The 24,815-nt window shown below is 56.8% G+C and overlaps 1 protein-coding gene across 3 annotated transcripts; it reads right to left on the reverse strand.

The window, feature by feature from the left end:
- Window positions 1-642: 642 nt before the first annotated feature.
- HELZ2 (helicase with zinc finger 2) lies at window positions 643-24,051 on the reverse strand. Of its 3 annotated transcripts, XM_062628309.1 has the most exons (20): window positions 23,963-24,051; window positions 18,700-19,830; window positions 18,418-18,601; window positions 17,690-17,797; window positions 16,593-17,116; window positions 15,596-16,228; window positions 13,826-14,609; window positions 13,101-13,176; window positions 8,381-11,885; window positions 7,543-7,628; window positions 7,037-7,168; window positions 6,648-6,815; window positions 6,274-6,415; window positions 5,473-5,589; window positions 4,834-5,026; window positions 4,040-4,174; window positions 3,683-3,901; window positions 3,225-3,381; window positions 2,644-2,811; window positions 643-1,710 (listed from the first exon to the last, which is right to left on the reverse strand). In XM_062628309.1, the coding sequence occupies exons 2-20, from the start codon at window positions 19,689-19,691 to the stop codon at window positions 1,586-1,588; spliced, it is 8,448 nt and encodes a 2,815-aa protein (XP_062484293.1). In that variant the 5' UTR covers window positions 19,692-19,830; window positions 23,963-24,051; the 3' UTR covers window positions 643-1,585. The 3 variants fall into 3 exon arrangements, with proteins under 3 accessions (XP_062484293.1, XP_062484292.1, XP_062484294.1); XM_062628308.1 differs by lacking the exon at window positions 23,963-24,051 and having other exon boundaries at window positions 18,700-19,953; XM_062628310.1 differs by lacking the exons at window positions 643-1,710; window positions 3,225-3,381; window positions 23,963-24,051 and having other exon boundaries at window positions 2,657-2,811; window positions 18,700-19,955.
- Between the last annotated feature and the right edge of the window lie 764 nt (window positions 24,052-24,815).

The following is a 24,815-nucleotide window of genomic DNA, read 5'->3' on the forward strand; positions in this document are numbered from 1 at the left end:
TCCTATGGGCTTTTGTCCCTCACAGAATCACCAGCCATATGCCTATTATCATGCTTCAATAAGACAAGAGCAAGCCTGGGTGGGCTCTGGTGTTCAGATCAAGCCCACAAAGGTAGTTTAAAATGAGAGAACAACAGAATTTCTCTGTAGCTCTTGAGTCAAGTCTATCACAGTCATGAGCAGACAGAAACGCAGCGTTCATGAAGGACTTTTCCAGACACAATGCTTCCTTATTGCACATCCCTCCACACTGGAAAGAGCCACGCTGCAGTTTCGGTTGCACGCCCAGCACAGAATTCATCCCGGCTGTGGTGCTGTGAAGTCCGGGGGACCCCTCGCTTGCACCAAGGAGGACTCAGGCTCCCAGCAGGGAATACACTTGGTCTGAAACCACCGGGATTGCGCCTTGGCTCCATCCCACATCCAGACACAGCCACGCGCGTGGCCCTGGGGAGACCTGAGGCAGGCACTTCATACATTCAGGGCTGAAATGAGATAAAAGACCCCTTCCCTTCAAACTACCGTGCTTCAAAAAGCAGCTCCGTGATTCAGCAGAGAGCCCTGCACCGGTGTCAGCCGCAGCAGCCTGCCCGAGTGAATCATGCCTTCCAGCGCACAGCAGTTTGGCTCCTCGCAACCACAAAGGTACATGATGCGCACGCAAGCTGTGGGCACATTGATCGCTTCCCCATCACCGCCCTTAGAAACTCAGGCCATAAAACTGTGAAACCAATTCACAGAGTTACAAGTCAATAAATTAAAAGCAGCTTTAAAAAAACATGGGGTAGGAAAGGGGGTGGGGGGGCTCCCCCAGGACGAGATCCCAAATGGAACCCAGAAGAGGTTAAAATAGGCTTACAAATGCCAGCGTTTCCTGGAAGAAGAGGTCCTTGCTTTCCACTAACATCACGCTGCTGAGGACGACCTCCTTTGTACAAAGAAGAAGTGAATCTATTTACAAAACCAACTCGGCCTTGGCTCTGTGGTATTTACACGGTGAGAGAACAGTGTTTTAGCTGCACAAAGAGCGGAACACGGTTCTCTCTTTGCTTTCTTCCTTCATTTAAAAACAAGGATAAAACAAAACACATTGGTTTTCTGCTTTGAGAAACGAGAAGCCTTAAAAATCCCCTGGCCTTGGTTTCCAAAGGACTGGTAGCACTCAGAAGCTTTGGTCCCCTATGGCAAAGAGCAGATTGCTGCGTGGCTCCGTTGCACGCAGGAATTCCACCTTCGGCGGATGGATTATTTGGTCCCCAAAGCACAGCTACACTGGCAGGCAGGATGGAGGCTCCGCTGAGCATCTTCTGGTTAAAAACCAGCACCACCATCGATCAAGTCGCATCCCCATCCCTCCATTTCCAATGGTTTTTGGTTTGCTAGAGCTGAAGGTTCCTATCCAAGGTTGCACTGATTTAAACACCCCAAGGTGCACTGAAGCGGAGCTGTGGCTGTGCAGGAAACGTCCCACACACGGCATCTGGCTCCACGGGTGATTCAATAATGGAAAGATTCCGTCCTTCCCAAGGCACACGTAACACAGTTCAGGTCGAGAGGGAAGAGCTCGTGGAGGTACAGCCCATCCTCACCGGTGGACGGCTGAAGCCTTCATGACTAAGATGCCGTGGCCTGCAGTGTAGCAGTTTTGCTGCCTGTAATGCTGGAGCAGTCTCCTCCACAAAGGGTTGCACTCCAGGAGGTACCGGTTCCCTGGTGGCACAAAGAAGGGGGGAGGCAGCAGGTTAGTGGCCAGAAGAGGCTTGAACAACATCAAGGAAACTCCTGTCTGACCCTTGTAGCCTAACGGTGCTGGGTAACTCATAGGGACATCTTCAGCCACAGCCCAAGGCTCCCTTTTCCAAGCTGTCATCTCTGTGAGCAGCTTCCCTACACATCACAGCCTACTCGTGATTAGGAGGGAACTAAGCAGCCAAATTGTGTTAGGAGACTGCTCCAGCCTGCAAGTGACAGAAACTATGTGGTCCCAACCAGAGGGTGAGAAAAAACAATAGTACACATTGGGAATGAGCCATGAAGGATCTCCACTTTTCAGACTGCCCAGACACACCACTTTCAAACCCATAGGCATCTAAAAGAATAAAGCAAGACCATCAGTTAGAATCACAGAACAGTTCGGGTTGGAAAGGACCTGAAGATCATCCAGTTCCAACCCCTTGCCATGGGCAGGGACACCTCACACTAAACCATGGCACCCAAGGCTCTGTCCAACCTGGCCTTGAACACTGCCAGGGATGGAGCATTCACAACCTCTCTGGGCAACCCATTCCAGTGCCTCAGCACCCTCACAGGAAAGAATTTCCTCCTTAGATCCAATCTAAACTTCCCCTGTTTCAGTTTGAACCCGTTACCCCTTGTCCTGTCACTGCAGTCCCTAATGAAGAGTCCCTCCCCAGCATCCCTATGGGCCCCCATCAGATACTGGAAGCTGCTCTGAGGTCTCCACACAGCTTCTCTTCTCCAGGCTCCCTGTACTAGTCTGGACCTCCACCCCTTTATCATAAAATGGTTTGGGATGGAAAGGACCTGAAGATCACCCAGTTCCAGCGCCCTGCCCTGGGCAGTGATGTCTCACATTAGCACCCTGCTTCCCCGTGGGCCTGTGCTCACCTCCAGCAGACCCACCTAAAATGCAGAGTCCTTCCCGAGCTCGGGTGATGCCGACATTGACCTGGTTTGGGTCAGTGATGAACCCCAGGAACTTCTTCTGCCAGCTCTTGGTGGGGTTCCTGTCAATCTCCGCTCGGGGACGGGAGCGCACAGTCGACATGATCACGTATCTCCACTCGCTTCCTGGAAAGCAGAATTGAACCATGGCTTTGTAGAAGGAAGCATCCGGCCACCCCTCCGCCCTACAAAACACTTGGGTGTCTACAAGCGAGACCCACAAAACGGCTGCCACCCTTTGGGTTTCTCCAGCCTGGGAGGCCGGCAGACTGCTCATCGCTGCTCTCCACAGAGCATGTGGTATGGCAGCTCCTGAACACCCCGTCAGGCAGCCTCCACCTTCGCATCTTCATCGATCTCACCCTGTTTGAGCGCCCTGAAGTCTTCCAAAGGATTTGTTATAATCACAAATCGTGCAGAAGTTGGGCCCAGGGATGCTGCCTCCATGGCTGAAATGACCCTGGTGTTAGATTTGCTCAAAGACCCTCAGGGAGGCAGGAGAGAACAGACCCAACGCTCCCTTCTCCTGCCAGCCTCACCTTGACTCTTCGTGATGGTGCAGACGGTCACCCCGCGGATCCTCTCCTTCTGGAGGCTCTTGCTGATCTCGGACACTTGAGCGTTGTATGGGCTCAGGATGGCGATGCTCTCCGGCCGGATGGTGCCATCTAGTGTCAGCTGCTTCGCTATCCTCACCTGGGGAGACCAGGGTCTTCCTCACCTGGGAGCGGTGGCCAGAGGGACCCAGCGTTCCAGCACCCTGACCCCAGAGCAGTGATGGTGCCTGGCTGTGCTGCTGCCCCTGCTCTGGGTCACCCTTCCCTATATCTGCCTCTCGGCAGGGCCATCCTGGTGTGCTCCAGACCCGAGAGGACACCAGGCAGACACTTGCACCCCATTGAGCTCTATCCTACATGGCTATTCATCATCCCTTCATGATCCCAGCACAACAACCCCTGCTTTTGCATCTCCAGCAGTGCCCCAGGACCCTCCTCACCGCCTGCTCCACTTCTTCCGGGTTTGCTTTAGAGTTCTCATTTCCTTCCTCAGTAGAAATCATGAGGCTCTGCTCCTTCCCCTCCACGTGCCCGAAGATGATGGGGCAGCAGCTGTTATCCTTGTGATAGAAGACACTGGGCTTATGGGAGAGATGGGGCCACGTTTTCAGCCGCGTGCCATAAAACTCCTGCGATGGGAACTTGCAAATGCTTTTGTGCTGGTAGAGAAAAGGGGAGAAACGGAGGTGAACAAACCCCAAGGAACTCCTCAACCCGCAGCATCTTCCCGGGCAGGTTGTGCCCGCAATGCCGTCGTGCTGAGGCTGGCAAGAAGGGAAGGCGCCGGCGGAGCTCACCATGCGGTACTGCGTGTCCAGCATGTGCGCCTGATTGCAGTAGCGCTCAAAAAGAGATGTCTCCATGCCGAGGGTCTTGCAGACGTCGTTGCTGACCACAGGCCGTAGCTGTTTGTGATCCCCAAGCAAAACAACCTGGAGAGAAGAGCGGACACCTCAGCTGTGAGGGTGGAGGCACTGCTGAAGGCAACCAGCTCTTTGAAAGGCTGCTTGTACACAGGCATTTGTTGTTGCCTACTTATGTTATGGTTACAGCAAGCTCAAGCAAAGACCGTGTTGGGCATTACATACAGATCCTGACCTGGATAGTGCAGAGTCTTGTTCCCATCTGACAGGAGAATGACATCATCTAGTGAGCCCACTGAGATCTGCTCTGCGCTTCTTGTCACGTTAATACTTTGTACATAGAATCATAGAACAGTTCGGGTTGGAAAGGACCCCAAGATCTTCTATTTCCAACCGCCCCACCACAGGCAGGGACATCTCACACTAAACCATGCCACCCAAGGCTCTGTCCAACCTGGCCTTGAACACCACCAGGGATGGAGCATTCACAGCTTCCCTGGGCAACCCATTCCAGTGCATGAGGACATTTTTTGGTAGGAGTGATCCCCACCCTGTAAAGAAGCACCAGGCTGAAACATTGACAAACCATCGCTACCAAGATGCTACCAAGAACAACCTTAAAACCTGGGAGAACTTGGAAGAGCAGCACGATAAGGGGTGGAAGAAACGCAGAGGTTTGAGAGCCCTGAGCAGCTCCTCCTAAAGGCACATCGTTGGAAGGGACTCACCTTCTCAGCGTGGCGGTGGCTGACCAAGGGGATGAGGGTCTCGGGCTCCGTGGACATGGCACACTCATCGATGATTATCTGCTTGACATTGAGCTGCTCCAGGGAGGGGGCAGCCGCGGCGGAGCACGTGCACAGGATGACATCGTGTCGTTTCAGCTCATACATGCGAGCAGCCGACAGCAGGATTTTGTACCTGGTGGTCGAGGCAGAAGACACCAGGTTGTGCATAAGGAACACAGCTGAAGGCTCCCCTTGCGGGAACCAGGCAGAGGCTACGCTTTCCTAAATGATTATGGCTCCATCTCCTTCCCTGGAATGAGCTGGTGCATCCACAGAAGGGTTTTGGATGGATGCTTTAGGAAACCTACTTGGGCTTATGGTAGAGGACGCACGTGTCATGGACACGTAATAGGACTTTTGGTCCAGATGGACAACAGCACCAGAGCAGAAGTGTCCTTGGCTTCCATAAGCCAGCACAAACCCACCGAGTTTCCCCCACTCTATGAGCTTGTGTCAGCTGGTACAGCCCAAAGCTCTTCTCACAGGGGCAAGAGATGGCTGCACTGCGCTCCTGCAGGCAGTGCTTGAGGGGTGGGCCATGGCCAGCGTCAGCCACCTCTCACCGGGGTCTCTACTCACTTCTTGGTTTCTTCTTCTGTTATGTGCTCTTCCTTCTTCATGCGGGAGTCGAAGTTGCAGATCTCCCGCCAGTAAGGGTTGGGCGCCCGGCGGATGCGGTGATGCAGGATTATTTCACTGAATAAAGAGCCAGCATATAAATAACTTCCCCCAACGCACACCCAAGTGATCTCTACACTGCAGCAGACCTCACCTGCTATGCAGAGAAACCCCATTAGCTAAAGCAGTCACAACCACACTGTCCCATCTCTCCAGACCTCACAGTTCACCCTTGAGGACACAACATGCACCCACTTTTCTGCAGCAGTTGCAAGGAGGAATGAAGCTCTTAGGCAGAAGCTCTTCCCTGTGAGGGTGCTGAGGCGCTGGCACAGGGTGCCCAGAGAAGCTGTGGCTGCCCCATCCCTGGCAGTGTTCAAGGCCAGGTTGGACACAGGGGCTTGGAGCAAGCTGCTCCAGTGGAAGGGGTCCCTGCCCGTGGCAGGGGTTGGAGCTGGATGAGCTTTAAGCTCCCTTCAACACAAACCAGGCTGGGAGTCTTGGATTCTGTAAACTCAGAGACTTTTAGAGCCATTCAAAACCAGAAGATGGAAACTCTAGGACCTTTCCAACAACCTGGCCTTCCTGACCAGGTCCTGCATTAGACTATCCACCTCCAACAGGGGAAAACTAATTACAAAGCAGGTCAATAATGCTGCTCCACAGCGGGAAACCACATTTGTTCTGGCTTGTTGAGCTTTACCAGCGCAGAACACATCCCTCCCCAGCACCCTCAGAGCCTGCAGGGCCACGAGGTCCTACCTGAGCTCGTATTTTGGTTTTGCATCCTGCAGGGCTCTGCGGTAGAGGTGCCGGTTGCTCCCTGGGAACGGGTATTCCATCGCCTCAATGGCCTCCCCATAGACCCTCAGTGGTTTCAAGGTCATCATCTTCAGCAGCATCTCTGGGGAGAGAGAACAGGTCTGCTCAGACAGCACCAGGCGCTGGTGATGCTCAGAAAGCTCATGGCCGGTGAGGTGCCCTCTTCTCCCCACCCCTCACTCATCAACCCCACCTTCTCTGGTCCTCACCTCTGGTCTTCTGTAAGGACCAGCCCTGCTTTCTGTCCCCCTGCCCCTGCTCACAGCCACATGTTCTCCTTCAAGCCACTTGAGGAGCTTAAAACCAATAGTTACCGGCAACAACATCAACAGACTTGTTGGATGGGCCACAGTACAGGATGCACTTTCTCCCCTTGGCCATTTCTTCATCAGCAGGTAGTATTTCCTCCTTCTCAACGCTATCCTCATTCAGCTTATGGAACCAGTAGACAATATGAGTTCCAACAACAGTTTTCCCTGTGCCTACAAAAACAAGGAGGTTGTGAGAACACTTTGACCATGACACCCATGCTCTAGACCAGCATCTGGATGATCAGCCATGAAATAAAACCAAGAACTGAAGGGTCTGCCTTGAACAGCTCTGGGTGATGCCAACCCACGTTACCTCCCCTTGTAGCCAAGGGCCCTATGGAAAGGAACCTGTCTCTCATAACAACATACTTGTGCTGTCCCCCCAGCCTTACCTGGTGGGCCTTGGATGAGCATGAAGGGCCTCCTCAGAGCATTCAGAATAGCCTGGTTCTGACTCTCGTTCAGCTTCCTCTCGTTGCCAGGGATATCAAAGGATTTTTGCTGCGGGATTTTGGACGTTGCCACTGTTACAGCAAAGAGCCAAGAGAACAAGTTTAGAGGGGGTTACTGGAGACACACATGAGTGATTCAGTGGGGGGATGCAGCAGGTACTGAGTGTACCCCATTTACAAGACCACCTAAAAGGAATCCTTGTCCCATGCCAAGATGTTCTGCCCACGAGCCTTCTCTGTGAACCCGGGGGATTAAAACATCACCCATGCCACTCTCTGCAGGGCATTCCCTATTTCCTTCCCTCTGCTGCCAGGCCAGCAGCTCCTCTCGTTCCCATGCCAGGGAAACCTCCTGGTCTAGGAGTGTAACCCCAATGGCAACGACCCCCAGAAGCTGGCCAGAAGCAAGGAGCCACAAGGTAAGAAAGGCGAATATTTGCACCTACCTCTTTTAGGAGGTTCGTGGCCAAGGGCGATGCTTTTGGCGAGCTCAGAGGCATAGTTGAGCTTCCAGATTGCCTTCTCTTTCCGTCTGACAGACAGGGCAAAGTAAGAATGAATGGAATGTTGCATCAACTACTGACAACTAACATACAGCTTTGTACAACCCTCCTGTTTATCCTTTTCTCTCTGCTATGGTGTTGCATTAAATCCTTCCACAAAGAACTTAAACCAAACCGACTGTTACTCTGCTCTTTTGCATCTGGGGCTATTTCTCAACTGTCTAGAGAGCTGAGCTTGTAAAGATGCTGAGAGCAAGGAGCACAACTTCCGTCCCAGCTCCATTTTACTGTGGCCAACCCCACTTTGATGGATTGGCTTCCAATTCTTTCCTAAAAGTCACACTACAAAAGGAAACACGTTTTGCCCTGATGAAGGCAGAACAGTCATGGGTGCGTAGAGCCCGTGCTGTGTGCAGAGAAGGGTGAACTAGACCTCAGCTTGGCTTTAACAAGAGCAGACCTTGCTTCACAGCAACAACAAAGGGGAATGATTGGGAAATGAGGGAGCACTTCTAAGCAAACCCTGATCCAGTGTTTCCCACTGCATTTTATGACACGTTACTGCAGCAACCCAGTAACACCAGAAACAGATGCCTGGGGAAATTTCCCCTATCTCCCCATTCTCAAGGTCAACCAGAAGAGCAAGTGGCCATCTGGATTTGTCACGGGACCAGCCACAACGGCAAGCAAAGCCTTGTCTGGATACAGCTAAGGAGTCCTGCAGGAAGCCGCTGCTCCGCATGGACACGTTCACCAGAGCACAACCACGAAGCACACTTACACGTCTGGCAGCATCTTTGGGATGAGCTCCACTGTGAACCTGGCAGAGGCCTCCAAGATTTCCGCAGGGATGCTCTCCATAGACATATAGTGGATGTAAAAGTTCATCGTATGCTGGCTCGCCCTGTCCGACTTCTCCTCATCGTTGAACTCTTCGGTCACCCCATGAGCCACCCAGGTGTAGGTATCTGGATCAACCACAAGTTTGCTCTCTGACCTGCCCTTGTTAAGAAAAGTCAGGTTCTGGAGGCTGTGGCTAAGGCTTTCCTCATCTCTTTGAAGCTTCAGCCCACCCAAGCGAATGCACAAGTAACAGTGGCTGAAGTCCACTTCGATGGAGCACTCCTCCAAACACACTTTGTTGAGGAGGAAGCTCCCCTGCAGCTGCCCTTTGCTTGTCCTTTGCTCTGCCCAGGTTATTTTGACATCGTGGAGGACGATGGAGTCGTTTTCAGCCACGGCACACGAAGCAGACTCCATGGCACTCATCAGCATCCACACCTTGTTATACTCCGCTGCGGTCTTGTACTTGTCTTTGGACGGCAGCGTGGCGTAGGCAGAGAAGCAATCGATTGGCTTCTCCGTGTGCTGCAGGCAGACGTCGAACCCCGGTGCCACGCACCACAACTGCACAAAGGGCACCAGGAAGCCCCGGTAGACATCAGTGGTGAGCTGCAACTGCAGCGTGTCACCGGGTTTCAGCTCCAGGGAGAGCTGCACGTAGTGCAAGCACCGGCTCTTCTGTACCCAGCCCATGTGCCTCCGGCGCAGGTCCTTGCTCTTCTGAAGGAGAGAGGCAGCCTTCCCAAAATCCTCGCTCCTGATGGCTGCAAGCACCTCTTGCCAGGTCTGGGTGCTCAAGAGGGTGACACTGTGGTTGCGGAGAGGTCCTTCCTGCAGGCTGTGCTCCTTCATCTTCTCCGCAGAGTACACCCTCCTCTTCCACGTCAGCCTGATGCTGCTCTGCTGCTGCATGAACACGGGCTGCTCTATCAGCTGAAGAGACCTGTAGTTAATGACCTGGGGATCTGGGAGACTCTCATTGTTCAGTGGAAACAGGACTTTAAAGTATTTGTTCAACCCTTCGACATCCACCACGAAGGCCACTTTCTGCAGGACCTGAGCCTTCAGCTGGGTGGTCATCTGCAGGCAGCGGACTCTCTTCTCATACATCACCGCCTGGGAATTCTTCCTGTTGAAGTCATGACAGAGAAACTCAATGTCGTCCGAAGAGTAGACGATGGGCTTGTTGCCGAGCACGGAGTGAAGGTGCCGCTGGACCACGACATCCACGTAGCGACGGATGGGAGAGGAAGCCCACGTGTACGAGTCCATGTGCAGGGAGTAATGGCCTGCTTTCGACTGCACGGTGGAGTTGGAGCGACTGAAATAGGAGCGGCTGAGCAGCCTCCTGAACTCCAGGGCCACCGGGGCCAGCTCTGGGTGGATGTCATCAGTAGCAATGAGGTCCAGCATCTTCTGGAAGTCACGGACAGTGGCGGCTGACTGCAGGTGCTCCCAGATGGGGACCAGGAGGCTGAACGCCCCGTTTCTACAGGAGTCTTGGGCAGGAGTCACCTCTCCCAGGTGGTGCGAGAGGTGGATGGACAAAGGCAGCATGTGGCTGTACTTGTTTCTCATGTGTATTAACTGCTGAGGGTTGGGCTCGCACTGACACCGGAGAGGAGTGACGCTTCTGGTGTCCTCCTGGTTGGTGAGGAACTCAGCCACAAAACTGTTGAACATGATCATTAACTCCTCGATCATCTGATGGGACCCCCTGTTCCCTGGGGAGCTTTCCTCGTCCAGCCGGTCATAGAAACAGTCCTCCTGCAGCCGAAACTTCCGATGGATCCTGGAGAAGTGATAAGCCACCGCCACGCAGTCCTCCAGGGTATTGAAAGAGAGGGCCCGTCCTGCTCCCTTGTAGTGGTCCTTAATGAAGAGCTCTGCCTCTTCGTAGGACAGCTGCTTGTCCGAGCGGATCACAGAGAGGGCGAAGACTTCCTTTAGCATCTCATCAGTGCCCTTTTCTATGGTGACAAACAAGGAGATCACCCGACGATCCTTCTGCGGCAGGAGGCTGCAGACGTCTTGGCTAATGTGGGGTGGGAACATGCACAGAGGCTCCTGGTTGGGAGCGTAGTAGGTGACCCCCCGCTTCTTTGCTTCCAGGTCCAAGGCACTGCCTTTGGGAACGACGCCAGCTACATCTGCAATGTGGATCCCAATCTCGTAGTGATCCCCAAGATCCCTGACACTGACAGCGTCATCCAAATCCTTGGCACCCTCGGGGTCAACGGTGAAGGTCACGTAACTCCTACAGTCCTTCAGGTTTTCCTTGCTGAAGCTCAGTTTGCTGCTGGACGGGTACCTGGCTGCCTCCTTGGTGACAGCAGCTGGGTATTTCTTCTCCAGGCCATACTCTAAGGCGAGGATCTTTAAGCCTTCTTCCAAAGTCAGTGCCGCATGCATAATCTCCGTTATTATCCCCAAAGGGTAGTAAAACCCTTCCCGCCAGGAGATAACCTGGACGCAGAACAACTGGCATCTCCTCATCTCCTGGCTGATCTTCTCGCAGCTGACCACTCTATACTTCCCGTTGACAAGCCTGCGGATGGGAATGACGTTGGGTTTCTCTTTCAGCCCTGGGACGAATATCTTGGTGACCGTGGGATCGATGGGTATCATCACCCGGGGATCAAATTCATCCATTATGCAGACGAAGGTGGGCTCCCTGTCCCTGCGCTTTAGGATGCCCACCACCTTCCCCTGCGGACGGTGGCTGCCGCTCTCAGAGGTGCTGCCCTGCAGGATCTCCACCAGCACCTCATCCCCGCTGAAAGCAGTCCCACAGTGAACTCTGCCTTTGATCTGAATGGTCATGGCAGGGGAGTCGTTGAGGGTGAAGGCAGAAGCTCTGTCAAACCCTTCTTTGACCAGCTCGCACCTCTTGTACATTTTGGGGTGCATGTGCAGGTACTCCTGCATCATCTGAGAAGAGAAGCTGACGTACTCCTGCCTGTCTTCCCACAGGCTCGAAGACTCGGACTTCACATTCAGCAGCCCTTCTTCAGACACCGTCACCAGCACGTTCTTGCTCTCATCTAAGAGCTCCTGGAGGATGGGATCATCGGGATTCATGCTCTCAGCCTCAGAGCTCCAGGAATCCGTGTCGCTGTCCTCCTCATCGCCCTCCGGGCTCCTCCTGCTCCAGCTCTCCTTGTCGCACGCAGCCTGTTTGATCTGGGCCATCGTCAGCTCCTCGGGGAAGATGCTCTCCTTCTCAATGCACTCCTGGATGAAGCGCTTCCAGATCTTGCTGCACTGGCCGTGGGAGCACAGGGCCACCGCATCCCCCACCGCAACAACCAGCGACTGTGCCCGGGTCATGATGGTGTTGAGCACTCTGGCTTCGTTGAAGAACTCCAGGTGGTAGGAGGCCAAGGAGCGCAGGTTCTCGCTGGTGTGCACCGTGCTGATGATGATGACCCGGAACTCCCGCCCTGCACCGGAGGGGACAAGGGAGAAGTCACTCATGGCACCCCGACAGAGAAGATCCTGCCCATCTACGCTGCGTTACGTGGCCATGGGCTGATGTAACCTCGCTCTGCTGAGTCATGGGAGGGACCTGATGTGATCCAGCAGCTCTTGGGGATCGTGAGGGCCTCCAGGCAGGAACCAGGATGGACACCATGAGGCCACCACCACCACCACCCACGTGCCTGGAGATGGGGGAGAGGCACTGGGGCAGCCCATGGGGCAGCCTGGCGTGCTCAGTGCCACCTGCAGCCCTCACCAGCCCCTCCTCACAAGCACAGGGTTTTCTGTGAATCTCACATTCCTCAGGGCACCGAGGGGAACCGGGGCAGTGACAAGAATCCCTCTCCCCTCAAGGACAAATAACAAAGAGCGAGAGGCACCCTGGTGATTTCAGAGCCGGGAAGAGGCTGCAAAGAAAGGGTGTGGAGGTCAGAAACACACCCCAGGGGTTGGTTTTTCTCACCACGAGGAGTCCCAGCTGCACAATAAAGAGATAATAATAATAAATCCATGGATGAATCATAAACTAAATCCTTGAGCACAAACCCAGCCCTGTCCCTCTCCCATCTTCAAAGCAGCAGGCTCCTCCTTCAGTGGGATTTCTGCTGTGACCGGTACCCACAGCCCATCCTGGTTTCAATTCCCTTCCCTCATCAGCCTCTCCCACTGAGGCTTCACATGATTCACACATGCCCAAGTCCCTGGGATCTCACTAAGGGGGTTTTCACCCTCCCACAAAGCAAGGGCCTATATTTGAGAGGAGCTGGGTGCAGACTGACTTCAGTGGGAAATCTTACTCACTAAGGAAAAGGCGGAATCAAAGAATTCCCAACCAGAAGGGGATGGAAATCAGCCAAAGGATTTCCAGGCACTCCCTCCTAACCATCGTTCCCTGGGCTGCGGTGGTGGCAGAGCCACGGGGAGAGGAGCTTTGCCTCAAAGCACCACGCACAGCCTCCCAGGGAGGTATTTTGCCATGGGGTCAGCCTGCGTTTTCCATTTTAATGAAGACAACGTGGAGATGCTGGAAAGACCCCTGCTAATGAGCCAGCGTCCCTCCCCTCTGCCCATGACACAGCGGCTGTAGCTGCTGCAGACCCTGCTGTCCCCCAACATGACTGCCCACAGAAGAGCTCAAACGCAGCCAGGCCTGACCAGCTGCTGCCCAAGACACAAACCTGGCAGGTTCTCGTAGTTTTCTACCACCACTTCTTGTAGCTGCTTTTTCCTCAGCTCTTGCCTTGTTGCAGAAACCTGGTCAGAAAGAAAGAGGCGCGACTGAACACGGCTCCAGCTCAGAAATGTCCCCATCCAGCACCGAGGTCCCTCACCCTTCTCAGCTGCAGGTTCCCCGAGCAAGTTACTCAACAACAGCCACACGTCCTGGGCTGTCACCAGTGCCCATAGGCTGCCCCGTAGTTAACCTGCCCAGAAGATCACTGAATAGTTCAGGTTGGAAAGGACCTGAAGATCATCCAGTTCCAACCCCCCTGCCATGGGCAGGGACACCTCACACTAAACCATGGCACCCAAGGCTCTGTCCAACCTGGCCTTGAACACTGCCAGGGATGGAGCATTCACAGCCTCCCTGGGCAACCCATTCCAGTGCCTCAGCACCCTAACAGCAGAGAACTTCTTCCTTTGGAACAATCCCAAGATGCTGAAAGAAACCTTCAACTAAACCATGCCACCCTGCTCCGACCACCCATGACATGCCATCCAAACGGGGAGCACCACAAAAAGCCACTGATGGCATGCAAGACCCCAGCTTCCTCGTTTTCACTAGCACGAGGGATGGGTTTATCATAAATAGAGCCCAGCATTCATCAGGGAGCGTTCATAGCATGGTCAGCAGTGTGTGTGCAGCCCCTTCAAGTGGGGAACGTGTGGCTCTCCTTCATACCTGCATCCCATGGGAGACCACACAGATGCTCTTCAGATCTCGGACACCCCACTCATCCGGCCACCTCCGATAGATCTCCTTCACCTTCTCAATCACTTGTATTATCTCAGAGGTGTTGTGCCAAGAAATCATGGACATATCCCTCTCAGCCACACCAGACACATGGCAAAACATGAGTGGGTATATTTCAGGATGGGGTGGGATGTTCCCACTGGCTGTGATAGCATTGCCTTTGGCAACGTAGAAGTGCTTGGAAACAAACTCAATGATGCCTGCAGTGGAGCGATAATTCGCATTGAAGATGATCCTGCTCTTCGTGGCAACCTCATGCTTCTCCCTCTGGTAGAACTGGAAGAGTCGGTTTAACAGAGTGTGATCAGCAGATTGTCCCCCTCCAACAGAGAACAGCTTTGGGGTGATCTGCATGTGATCCCCAGCAAGGACAATCCGGGTCTCAAAAGTGGCATAGGAGAGCGGAACCAAAGCTTCACACTCCAGCATCTGAGCAGCCTCGTCAATCATGATGTGGGTGAAGTAGCCTGGGGGAACCTTCAAGTTCTTGGATAACATAGAGGTGGTAATAATGATGTGGTGCCTGTCGATCTCCGCCTGCGTGGGGTGCCGGAAGGAGCGCTGGTCTGGAGAGAGGCAGCAGTACATCTGCGTGATGGGGTCCGTCAGGTTGATGGGACGGTCAGTGGATATAATCCTCAAGGGAACAGCCCATGGATGCCCGTTGGTCACGTAGTGATGGAAGTACTCCCGGATGTAGATGTCAGCAGCACTGGAGGGGAACAAAAGGGGAAACCAGCAAGGGCTTGTAAGTGCTGTTCCCAAATGCTGTTCCCATCATCCCAATGCGCTAGCTCATCATTCACCAATACACACCCAAACTCTTCCCAGATTTGGCTGACAATATTCTCATCCCAGGAGATATTCCCATATGCACAGAGAAGGTGCTGGTTATGCAGCCACCAATCCCAAGCCTATTTTGAGTATGGTTTAAACCAGAAGCTGGCAGTTCAGACTAGGGCATCTTCCGATGCGATGTGCTCCACAAAACCTGCGGCCCTGCTGCTCTCCAGGGCCAGGTCACACAGAGCTCTCCTCTGACAGCCCAGGAGGGTTATGCAGGATCTACAGAAGAAGCTTCAGTGCAAGCAGACAGCCTGAAAGAGGCTAAGATTAACAGCCACCCATCTATTATACATTACAAACGAAGGCAGTACCAGCCTGCAGGATGGGATGTGGACACTCTTTGAGCATAACTGCTCTGATTCTGACAGTCTTTCCCTGCTTTCTCTGAGGGCAGAGTCAATGGCAGTCACTCCGGATCTGCACTTCCTCTTCCCCAAAGTCTCCCTGGAAAAGTCAAAAACTCACATGTGCAGAGAGCACCACAGTCTCCAAGGGCAAGCAGGGCACCGTGTTATCCCAGCAAGGTCAGCCAACAGCTTCCTACTCCTGCCAGTGCACAGCAAAGGCTAGAAAGAACTGTCTCTCTATCCCCATTTCATAATGAGGCAGGAACATGTTGTCTCTTCCACCCATGCCAGGCTTCTTCCTAGCAGGAAGTGCTACAGCCGTTTGAGACGTATCAAATAAAAATGACCTTATTTAAACAAGTAACTGAAATGAATACTAAGGAAAGGGCAGCTCGGCTCCATCTCATCCACCCTGGCTCCCTCTCATCCCACCAGGCAAGCAACAGACCAGCCCGCTTGGACCTGGCTCGCAGCTCTGGTTGCCTCTTCCCTCGCCCCTGCTAACCTGTTAGTGTGCGTGCAGATCAGCACCCGTGTGTTGGGCTGCCTGAGGATCTCAATGGTGGCCATGGCCAAGGTGAACGTCTTCCCTGTGCCGAAAGGCCCATAGATGAGAAGAGGTGGGACCTGCCGGCTGCTGATTGTCTGGCCTGTGATCAAGGAGATGGCGAGTTTCTGCTTGCTGTTCCCTTTCTGTGGTGAGCCAAGAGAGTAGGGGATAGAGCAACTGGCGACATCGGGTAGGACCAGCTTCTCATCCAGCAGATGGTCCACAGCCTGGTGCCACTGCCGGAACAGCAGCTGGTCGATTTGGAACTGGATTTCCACTCTGTGGGACGTGTTTGGCTGGAACTTCAGCTCTGAGCAGCATCTCTTTGGTATCTGCAGCCAGATGGTCTTCTCCGTGGTGGCTTTGTGCTCCACATTCACCTCGTAAACCCGATTGTCTACAGGAGGGTCAAGTGCCAGCAAAGCAGTGGGCACAGACCTGCTCAGCAGATACCCCTCGTCTGTGTCCGGCGAGAGGTTGTAAGGGGTAGGCACTTCAGCAAACAGCTCACCAGAGAGGGCAAACTTCATCCCCATGGAGAGGCTCTGCAGCATGGGGGTCAGCGAGATGACAACCCGCAGGTTGAGTCTGCAAGGAGGAAACACCCGCATGAAGAGCAGAGAAGCAGCCCCTGAGCTCAGCAACCACCCTCCCCGCTGCAGAGAGGGGATTGCCACCTGCGCCCAGGGAGGGTCTGCCGGCCCTTGGGCACGCAGAGACAGAAGCTGTGCTTCGAGCTAATCCATGGGCACAGGACAAGAGCCAGCCCTTTCCCTGTTATCAGTACCCAACAAGCCGTCTTTCTTGGCACGTTTCCACTTCCCTGGGAAGGCGCCTCAGGACCCAACCCAGAAGAGAAGAGACTTCAACAGCAGCACAGCCCCAAGGGTTAGCAAGGGGCCTTTGGTCCACAGCCACGAGGAACCCCTCCGGATCCAAACCTGGCACTTACTTGGCAATCAGAGCTTGCTCAGCTTCTTCCTCGCGGAAAAGGAAGTTGTGCATCCTCTCCCGATAGTTGAGGCGGGTGATGGGGACGGTTGCAGCACCCTCCCGTTGGTATTCCAGCGCCAGCGCAGGAGGCTTGTACTTGGCCAGCAGAACCACGTCTTCAGCAGTCCTCACCACGCTGGGAACGACGATGCGGTTGCCTCTATCCCAGCGCACGAGGTCGACGATGCGGCTGCTCTGCCTGCTGCTGGGGACGTGCTGGGGGGCATCCCGCCGGCCCACCTTCACCTTCACCTTCTGTATGAGCACGGGGCGGCTGCCGAAGTCAAACACCACCCACTGCTCGAAGACGCCCAGCGTGCAGCTCTCCATGCAGACCTCCACCAGCGCCGTGGGCGGCGAGGAGGGCAGCCTGGCCACGTGCTCCCCACGGATGTAGTGGAGGCCCCGGGACAGCCCGTTCCCAGAGAGGTAGAAGCTGACTCCGGGCTCCCGCTTCAGGAGTGCCACGTGCTGCAGAGGCATCTGCCAGGAGAGGAGAGGACAGGGATGCGGTGAGGGCAGCCCATGGGATGAGGTTCTCCTACTGGAAACTGCTGCTGCGCTGGACCTACAGAGCACTTGAGATTCTCCTTAAAGGAGCTTCTTCCTCGTGCAACCCCACAGCAATTATTTTGAGGTCTTAAAGAACCTCAGCTTTCAGTTCTATGGCAGTTGAGCCAGTCTGCTGTCAAGAGGAAGCGTTGGGCTTGGAGAGGACAGTTAGAGCCAGGCTCTTGCCCTCAACACCCACAAAAGCCAGGGCAGGAAAGGAGCTGATCCTTGTTACTTGTGGTGACACGTGGGAGGTGATGAGAGCAGCAATGAGGTGAGACAGGAGGCACGGTGGCTGCATCCCTTACACACAGCCCTAGCTCAGCCTGAGCCTGAGCTGCTCCCGCATCCCCATCCCGCATCCTCATTTGGACAGCCCCAAATCCCAACCCCGGTGCCCCTTCCAGAAATCAGAACCAACCCAAGCAACCCCCAAGGCCCCGGGGCTGTGCGGAGGAGCAGGCGCTGGCAGTGGCTCACAGCCTCCCGCTGTGCTGGCCTTACCTGGGAGTGCACCCTGAACTTCCACTGGTATTTCATCCTCCTGTCCTCCAGCTGCACGAGCAGGGGCTGCTCACACACCACCCTGACACCCTCGACGTGCTCGGACATCTGTAGGGGAGGCATGAGAGGAGTGAGACTGAAGGCAGCCCCTCAGGGACCCACTGTAGAGCCCTCCATGGGGCCAGCTGCATCCTTTGACTTCATCCTGCATCCTCCCCCCCCCCCCCCCCAGGAGGGGACTCTTGGTAAATCCTGATGCTCAGTCCCCATCCACTGCTCAGTGTCCCCATGCAGCAGCCTTGGGGCACAAAAGGACTCACTGCAGTGTGGCCAAGTACCCTGAGCAGGCCCTTCTCAAAAGGGGATGCTACAGAGAACCATAGAATGGTTTGGGTTGTAAGGGACCTTCAAAGGTTATCTGCAATGAGCAGGGACACCTCCAACTCGATCAGGCCACTCAGAACCACATCCAGCCTGGCCTTGGATGTCTCCAGGGATGGTGCATTCGCCACCTCTCTGGGCAGCCTGTGCCAGGGTTTTACCACCCTCATTGTAAAACATTTCCTCCTCACATCCAGCCTGAATCTCCCTTCTTTTAGATAAAACCATCACCGCCCATCCTGTCACAACGTCCCCTTCTGCATCACCGTTAGGATGGTGATGCTCTCACACAAGAGGCTTCTTGTGACGTGCCAGATCACCCCACTCCCACCCTGCCCACAACTCACAATCAACACCTCGTTGGAGCACGTCTTATACTCAGCAATGAGCCGGTCCTGGTAGGACAAGAGCCCTTCCTTGAGTGCTTGCTTCTTCTTCTTCACGGCAACCTTCACCCTTTGGATCCACTCCTGCAGCTCCTCAACAGAATGCGCCTGGGTGCAGCTATTCCCCATCTCACACACGTCCACTCTGTCAGGAGAGAGGCGTCCCGGGTGCTCCATGGGGTTCCTCACGGAGCCAGCCCCCATCCCACCCACCTTCCCCGCTGCCCCACGTGCGTGCCTTACCTGCTGCACAGCGAGAACTTGGTGAGCCCGAGCGGCGGCGCACGGTGCACCCATTGCACCGAGGTGTCCGCCGAGAGCATCTGCAAGTGCTCCACGGACAAGCAGTGGCTCTCGAAGCTCTCCTGCGAGCTGAAGGTCACCATGCAGAACCGGCAGTACAACTGCACCGCCGCGGGGGCCGCGGGCTCGCCGCCGGCACCGCCGCTGCCCGCGGCCGGCAGCAGCTCGGAGCGGACCAAGCCGTGCTCCCTCTCCGCCTGCCACACGGCCATCTCCACGTCGCTGTGCGCGTACTGGCAGCGCTGCGGGTTGTGCTTGCAGGGCTGGCCCCTGGACACGAAGCGGCAGTAGCTGAAGGCGGACATGAACTCGGGGCAGGGCCGGATGGCCGTGTACTGCTGCTTCCTCCGGCTGTCCGACACCACATGCACCAGCAGCGGCTGCCAGGCGCGGTGCGTCCTGCAGAGCCGGCCCTGGCCGCCCGCGGTGATGCGCTGCGGGCAGCTGAAGAAGCATCGCCGGCAGATCTCCTGGAAGCAGCCCCCGAACTCGCTGGCGATGTCGGCGGCCGCGGAGGGCGCGTTGGCAGCGGGGGGACCCCCGAGCTGCGCCTGCAGCACGGCCGCCTTCAGCCAGCGCCGCTCCAGCTGCTGCTCGCGCTCGAAGTTCCACACCGCGGCCTCCTCGGGGCTCCAGGCGAAGGTGCACTGGCTCCTGTGCTTGCCGCAGCCCAGCCCCATCACGTAGTACCGGCACACGGCATAGCGCGCCGGAGTGGGGAAGCCCGGCCGCCGGGACACCTTCCTCCACGCCGTGCCGCGGCGGCCGCGGCGGCGGGCCAGCAGGATCTCGTACATGCACTTGTGCTCCACGTCGCGCAGGTGGTAGGTGATCTCGTTTTCCTTCACGCTGCACTTGGAGCAGACCAGGCACAGCTCCAGCTGCTGCTGGAGCTTGCCCAGCGGCACCGCGGGGCCGTTCGCCGTCGTCATCCTCAGCACTGGCTCCAGCGGAGCAAAACTTCACGGTGGGAAGCTCCTACCAGGCGATGCCAGGGGAAGGAGGTGCCATGGGGCGGCCGTGTCCTAGCTCGCTACGTACCTGCCAGCCATTGGCGCGGGGTCACAAAGCCTGGCAAAGAAACGAGGAACAAGAGACTTAGCAGGAAGCATCAGCAGGTCCCTGGCTGGGCACAGCCCTGCCCCGCTCACCACCGAGCAGCCACGAGCCTCACCCAGCACCCAAACCCACCACGCACCATCAGCACCCAAGGTTTGCCCCTTCCTTACCACCCGGCTCCCTTCACCCACCAGCCCAGGTCCCAGGGGACCATGTCCTGCGGCTGAGCAATGAGGGCTCTCCATGGGGCTCAGCTCGGTCCCTGGTGTGCCATAGCCCATCAGCATTTACCTCCCAGCGCAGGAGCCTGACCCCAAGGTCCCGGCACAGTCCCCACCAACCTCCTCCCCGACCACACCATCCGACTTCCTCTTCCCTCTCCTGGCGCCTCCCCTGTCCCGGTTGGCTCCTGCCAACTTTCTCTTTCTTTTCCCTGCTCTGTTCCCTGGGTGCATCCCGGCAGCTCCGCACCGAGCGGGACAGAGCCAGCTCCAAGCCCCAGCCCGTTCTCCCCTGCGGCAAGAAGGTTTAACTGGGATTCATTAACGAAGCAGCCGCCCCCTTTGCTCCTCGCATGCAGCACCCGAGGCCAGGCACTGGCAGGTTGGAACAGGGACCTGCGGGCATCTTGGCAACCACCCAGCCGGGAGAGCCCTGGCCCCGTGGTGAGGAAGGTGAGAGGAAGGGGACTCGCTGCTCCCTGTCCTCCCCCGGCCGCACTGGGGCAGTTTCCTGGCTAACGGGAGGCCAGGAGCATCCCTGGGAATGCTGCTGCAGGGCTCTGCGGCTGGGCCATGCAGGGAGCAGGCTGGGGCAGGTCTGTGGCCAGGGTGTGCTGCCAAGGAAAGCCACCAGCCTCGTGCCGAGCATCCGCCTCCAGCTCTGACCCGCAGGCTCCGAGGACCGGCTCCCCAGTGGCACAGGGAAGAGCAGCACTCGCAGCTGCAGGGGGTGAACCGCGCTGCTCCTGCAGTCCTACAGCTCACCTTGAATGCACAGAACCACAGCCTGGTTTGTGCTGGAAGGGACCTTAAAGCTCATTCACTTCCAAGCCCTGTCACAGGCAGGGACCCCTTCCTCTAGAGCAGCTTGCTCTGAGCCCCATCCAACTTGGCCAGTGCTGAAGCTGCTGCTCCGGCTGAAGCTCCAGGCAGCAAACACGGCACCAGCACCGAAGGGGGAAGCAGCCACAGCATCACCCCCCCCTCTCCCAGCTCATCCTTAGCGAGCCCCTCACATCCCATCCCAGCACCACAGCACCCAACTGCTGCCAAGCGATGGAGGAGCCACCTCATCCTCCTCCTCCGCAGCTCGGACACGCGCTCGGTGGGTAAACACCAGCCCTCTTTATCTCCCAAGGCCTGGCAGCGGGCCTGGCGCTGGGCACAATTGTGGTGTCTGCTTTGGTGAGCTGCAAGACCCTGCATTAGAGTCCCACAGCAGCGCTGCCACTTCCTCTGCCATGGTTTGGGTCACTGGGCCACGCCAAGACCTAAATCCCCCCACACACACACTCATCTCTGTGCCGTTGCTTCCGAACCTTTACGTGCAGCATTCCCCTGCAGGCAGCGGTGTGATGGGCAGCACGGGCCTGCCATGGCTCTGCCTGGCCTCTCAGCTATGAACTGACCAAACCTACAGCATCTGCAGGGACCAGCGTGGGCCTGCTCAGGCAGCATCCTCACCCCTGCGCTGCATTCTGTGGGTACCCAGGCCCAAAGCCCCAGCCGAGCGGGCAGGTTACAGCCATCCCCCTTACGAAGATAAAGAAGATGCTTTGCACTGACATGAAATAACTTGGGAAACAACCAAATCGTCAGAGAGCAGCTCTAAAGAGCAAAAAGGCAGGAGGAAGGGTTGGACACTGCGTCTGCTTCCCAAGGGATGCTCCACTGGTCCCCAGTGAGACCACAAAGGCAACAGAGTGCTGGGGATGCAGATCCTGCATCCGAGGCTGCTCCTGCCAAACCCCTGGCCCTGGGAACTGAGGCAGAGGTTTGGGGGGACATGGTCTGTCCTGAGCACATCCCATGCCTGGCTGCAGGAGGAAAGGAGACCCCTGCACCTTTGGGGGCACGTTTCAGCTCCTTTGGAGCTAGCAGGGCCCAAAGCACACTCCCAGCTGAAGCAGGGTTAACATCTGCAGCCCTGGGAACACTGCAGTTTCCCTCCGACAGCAGCTTCACCTTCCTTCCTCGGGAATTCTCTTCCTTAGGACAAGCCCTCCTGGGAAAGGCACTCAGGGCCCGGGTTTGTCACCAGCTGCACAGATGTTGCGCAACTCCAAAATACCTCGGTAGCACACAAAGAGAGGGTGGAATCTGACCGCTGGCACTCAGCTCCATGGAGCAGGAGCCGAGCTTCCTGGTCCCAGTGCGTCCACAGCCACAGAGCCCCGAGGAGGAGCAGTCCTGCAGCAGCAACAACGCTGGCCTGATGGTTAAAAGCTCTAAGAACTACATTAGGACCATGCAGGACAGCTGGGCTCTTGCTGGCATTCATGCCTAGGCAGGACATCCCAGCTTGCTAAAGCCAAGAGGGAGCATTCCGCCTTTAAAGGGTCAATTCCCTTGCTGTTTATTTTGTTGAAGAAAGCCTTGGATGTGGAGCAAGCTGCCAGGACACGCTCTGGGGCTGGAGGTGGGAGGGAAGAGGAAGGGGAAGTGCAAACCCCTCTTAAAGCCTCCGCACAGCACCAGCACTGAACTTCAAGCCTCTTCCTCTCTACAACCATCTTATACCAGGAAAGAAAGAGGGGAAAGCTACGGGAGCTTTTGGGATCCAGGCCGGGATGCAGGAAAGATGCAGGCACAAGGAAGCGTGGGGAGGTGAGCCAGGAGACAGCTGTCTTACTGATAACAACCCCCTGATACCAACAGGGCAAAATCCAAGAGCCCGGAGGGAAGTGGGAGCGGATTGAGCTCCCCATTTACCAGCCAGCCCATGGTTTGCACGCTGAATTCCGCATGTTTTAAGCAAAGCAACCCCTTCCCAGCGGTCCTGAACAGCCCAGCCGGGTGTTTAAAGCCACTTGCACCCACTGATGGGTGGTTTACCCACTGCGGGTGGTTTGTTGTACCCCTGCACCAACCACAGCCCCGTCTCCCCCGATCGCACACACCCTCAGCAGGCACCAACAGAGCCACAGGCACCCGCTGCAGCCTCCCTGCAAACCAACCCGACCCACACCATCGCGTTTCCTTTGCCCTCAAGCAGATGCTCCAGGTCAGGGCCGGGCCACGCCGCGTCCCACCGAGACCCCCAGGCCCGCGCTGACACCAGGAATAACCCCATTCCCCTGGGAAGGGTGAAGGGAAGCGCGGCCGTGGCGGAGGAACGCTCCCCTCCCGCCGCCATCCCGGAGGCCTTTTGTCAGGTCCTGCCTGCTTAATGATTAACAGGGATTAGGCAACGCTACGCTGGAGTAAGCCAAGTGCCCCTCGATCAGAGCCGGGGAGGGGGTCAGCGTGCCGGGGTGGGGACAGGCCTGTGGCACCCAGGGATAGGACCCGGACCCGGTTCCTGGTCCCTGCCGAGCACCGGAGCTGGGACTCGGGGGGAGTTTTTGCTCTCTCCTGTGTGAGCACTCGGAGCAGCGATGTGGGACCGGTGCCGCATCCCCCAGCTCCCCATCAGCGACCAGGCGGGCTGGAGGGGTTTGGCACCATCACCTCCAGTTATTTGGCTGCACGAAAATCGCACCCCCTTTGGTATTCGCCTCCGGGGCAAAAGCAACCTTAGAGGCTCTCGGGGCCCCTCCTCGCCCCAGTCTTATCCATCAACACAATTCACACCGTGTCCCACCCAGGGAGCTGGCACCGCGCTGGCTGCTGCCAGGTGACACCGTGACACCGCTGCCCAGGCACCTCTCCCCTCACTACCGCGTTCCCATTACCCCAGTATAAAAAGTTCACTTTATACTGGGAGCTCCCACCCGCATCCTTGTCCCCCTGCCCGGGGCTGCGCACCCGAACACCGTGACCCCCCCCCCCAAGGCGCAGGGATGCTGCGAGCCGGGGCAGGACCGGGATGAGCCCCCCCGGAACTCCCCAAACCGTGTAGCTCCCCAGAGCCCGCTGCAGGGCTACCGGGAGCGCCGATCCCCCCCTCCCCGGTCCACCGGAGCCCCCCACGCCGCTCTCACCGCCGCCACCTCGGGGTGGGGGGCCGGGGTCTCGCCGCCTCCGGTGGTTTCGTTCCTGGGGCCTCCCCGCATTCAAACCGGGGCCGGACTTCGCGGAAATTGCATCACGGCGGCCCCGCCTCGCCCCGCCCGCGGGCATCGGGGGGAGCCGGTACCGGCACCGGGCGGCGGGAGCCGGCGTTGGGCGAGGGCAGCGCTGCCCGCACCCGCTGCTATCGGGACCGGCTCTGTGGCCCCCCCCGACCCCGGCCGCGGGGGTACCGGTTTCAAACCATGGTCTTCCCCCCCCACCGCGCATCCCGGTCCTGCCCCACCGCCGCCGCTGCTGCTCACTGCTCACCCGTGCTCGGACCCTTCCAGCGCTCGAAGCCGGCTCCGGGGGGGGAGCAAAGCAGAGACGAAGCAACGGTCCTGGTCCCCCGGTCCCCAACCCGGCAGTGGCTGAGCCTCCGCTTAAATAGGGATTCCGGGAGGGGCCCCGCGCTGGTTTCCTTTCTGTTCATCAGCATCACTTTCGTTTTCCGTTTGTTTCCCAGCCAAGGTACTCCCTGTTGACAAAGTCCAACCTCAAGCCAAAAACCATCAGCACCAACCCCCAAACGAGCCCGGTCGCGCTGAGGTGCCCCGAGGCGAGCTGGATGCCTGCTCTGTGCAGGGCTGCGGCACCCACACCTCTGGTGGCAAGACCTGCATCCCCGTCTGCAGGACACTGCGCCAGCAGCATCACCCGATGCTGAGCACTCCGGGTGCAGGGGGCTCCTCATCCCTCCAGCATCGCCCCATCACAGCCCTCAGAGCCAAGCCTGCAGCAGCTCAGCACATGGCACAAGTGGTGGTGGTGTCAATTTGAGAG

This window comes from Pezoporus occidentalis, unplaced genomic scaffold, assembly GCF_034315485.1.
Source record: "Pezoporus occidentalis ecotype Australia unplaced genomic scaffold, CSIRO_AGI_Poc_V1 ctg313, whole genome shotgun sequence".
Classification (NCBI taxonomy): domain Eukaryota; kingdom Metazoa; phylum Chordata; class Aves; order Psittaciformes; family Psittacidae; genus Pezoporus; species Pezoporus occidentalis.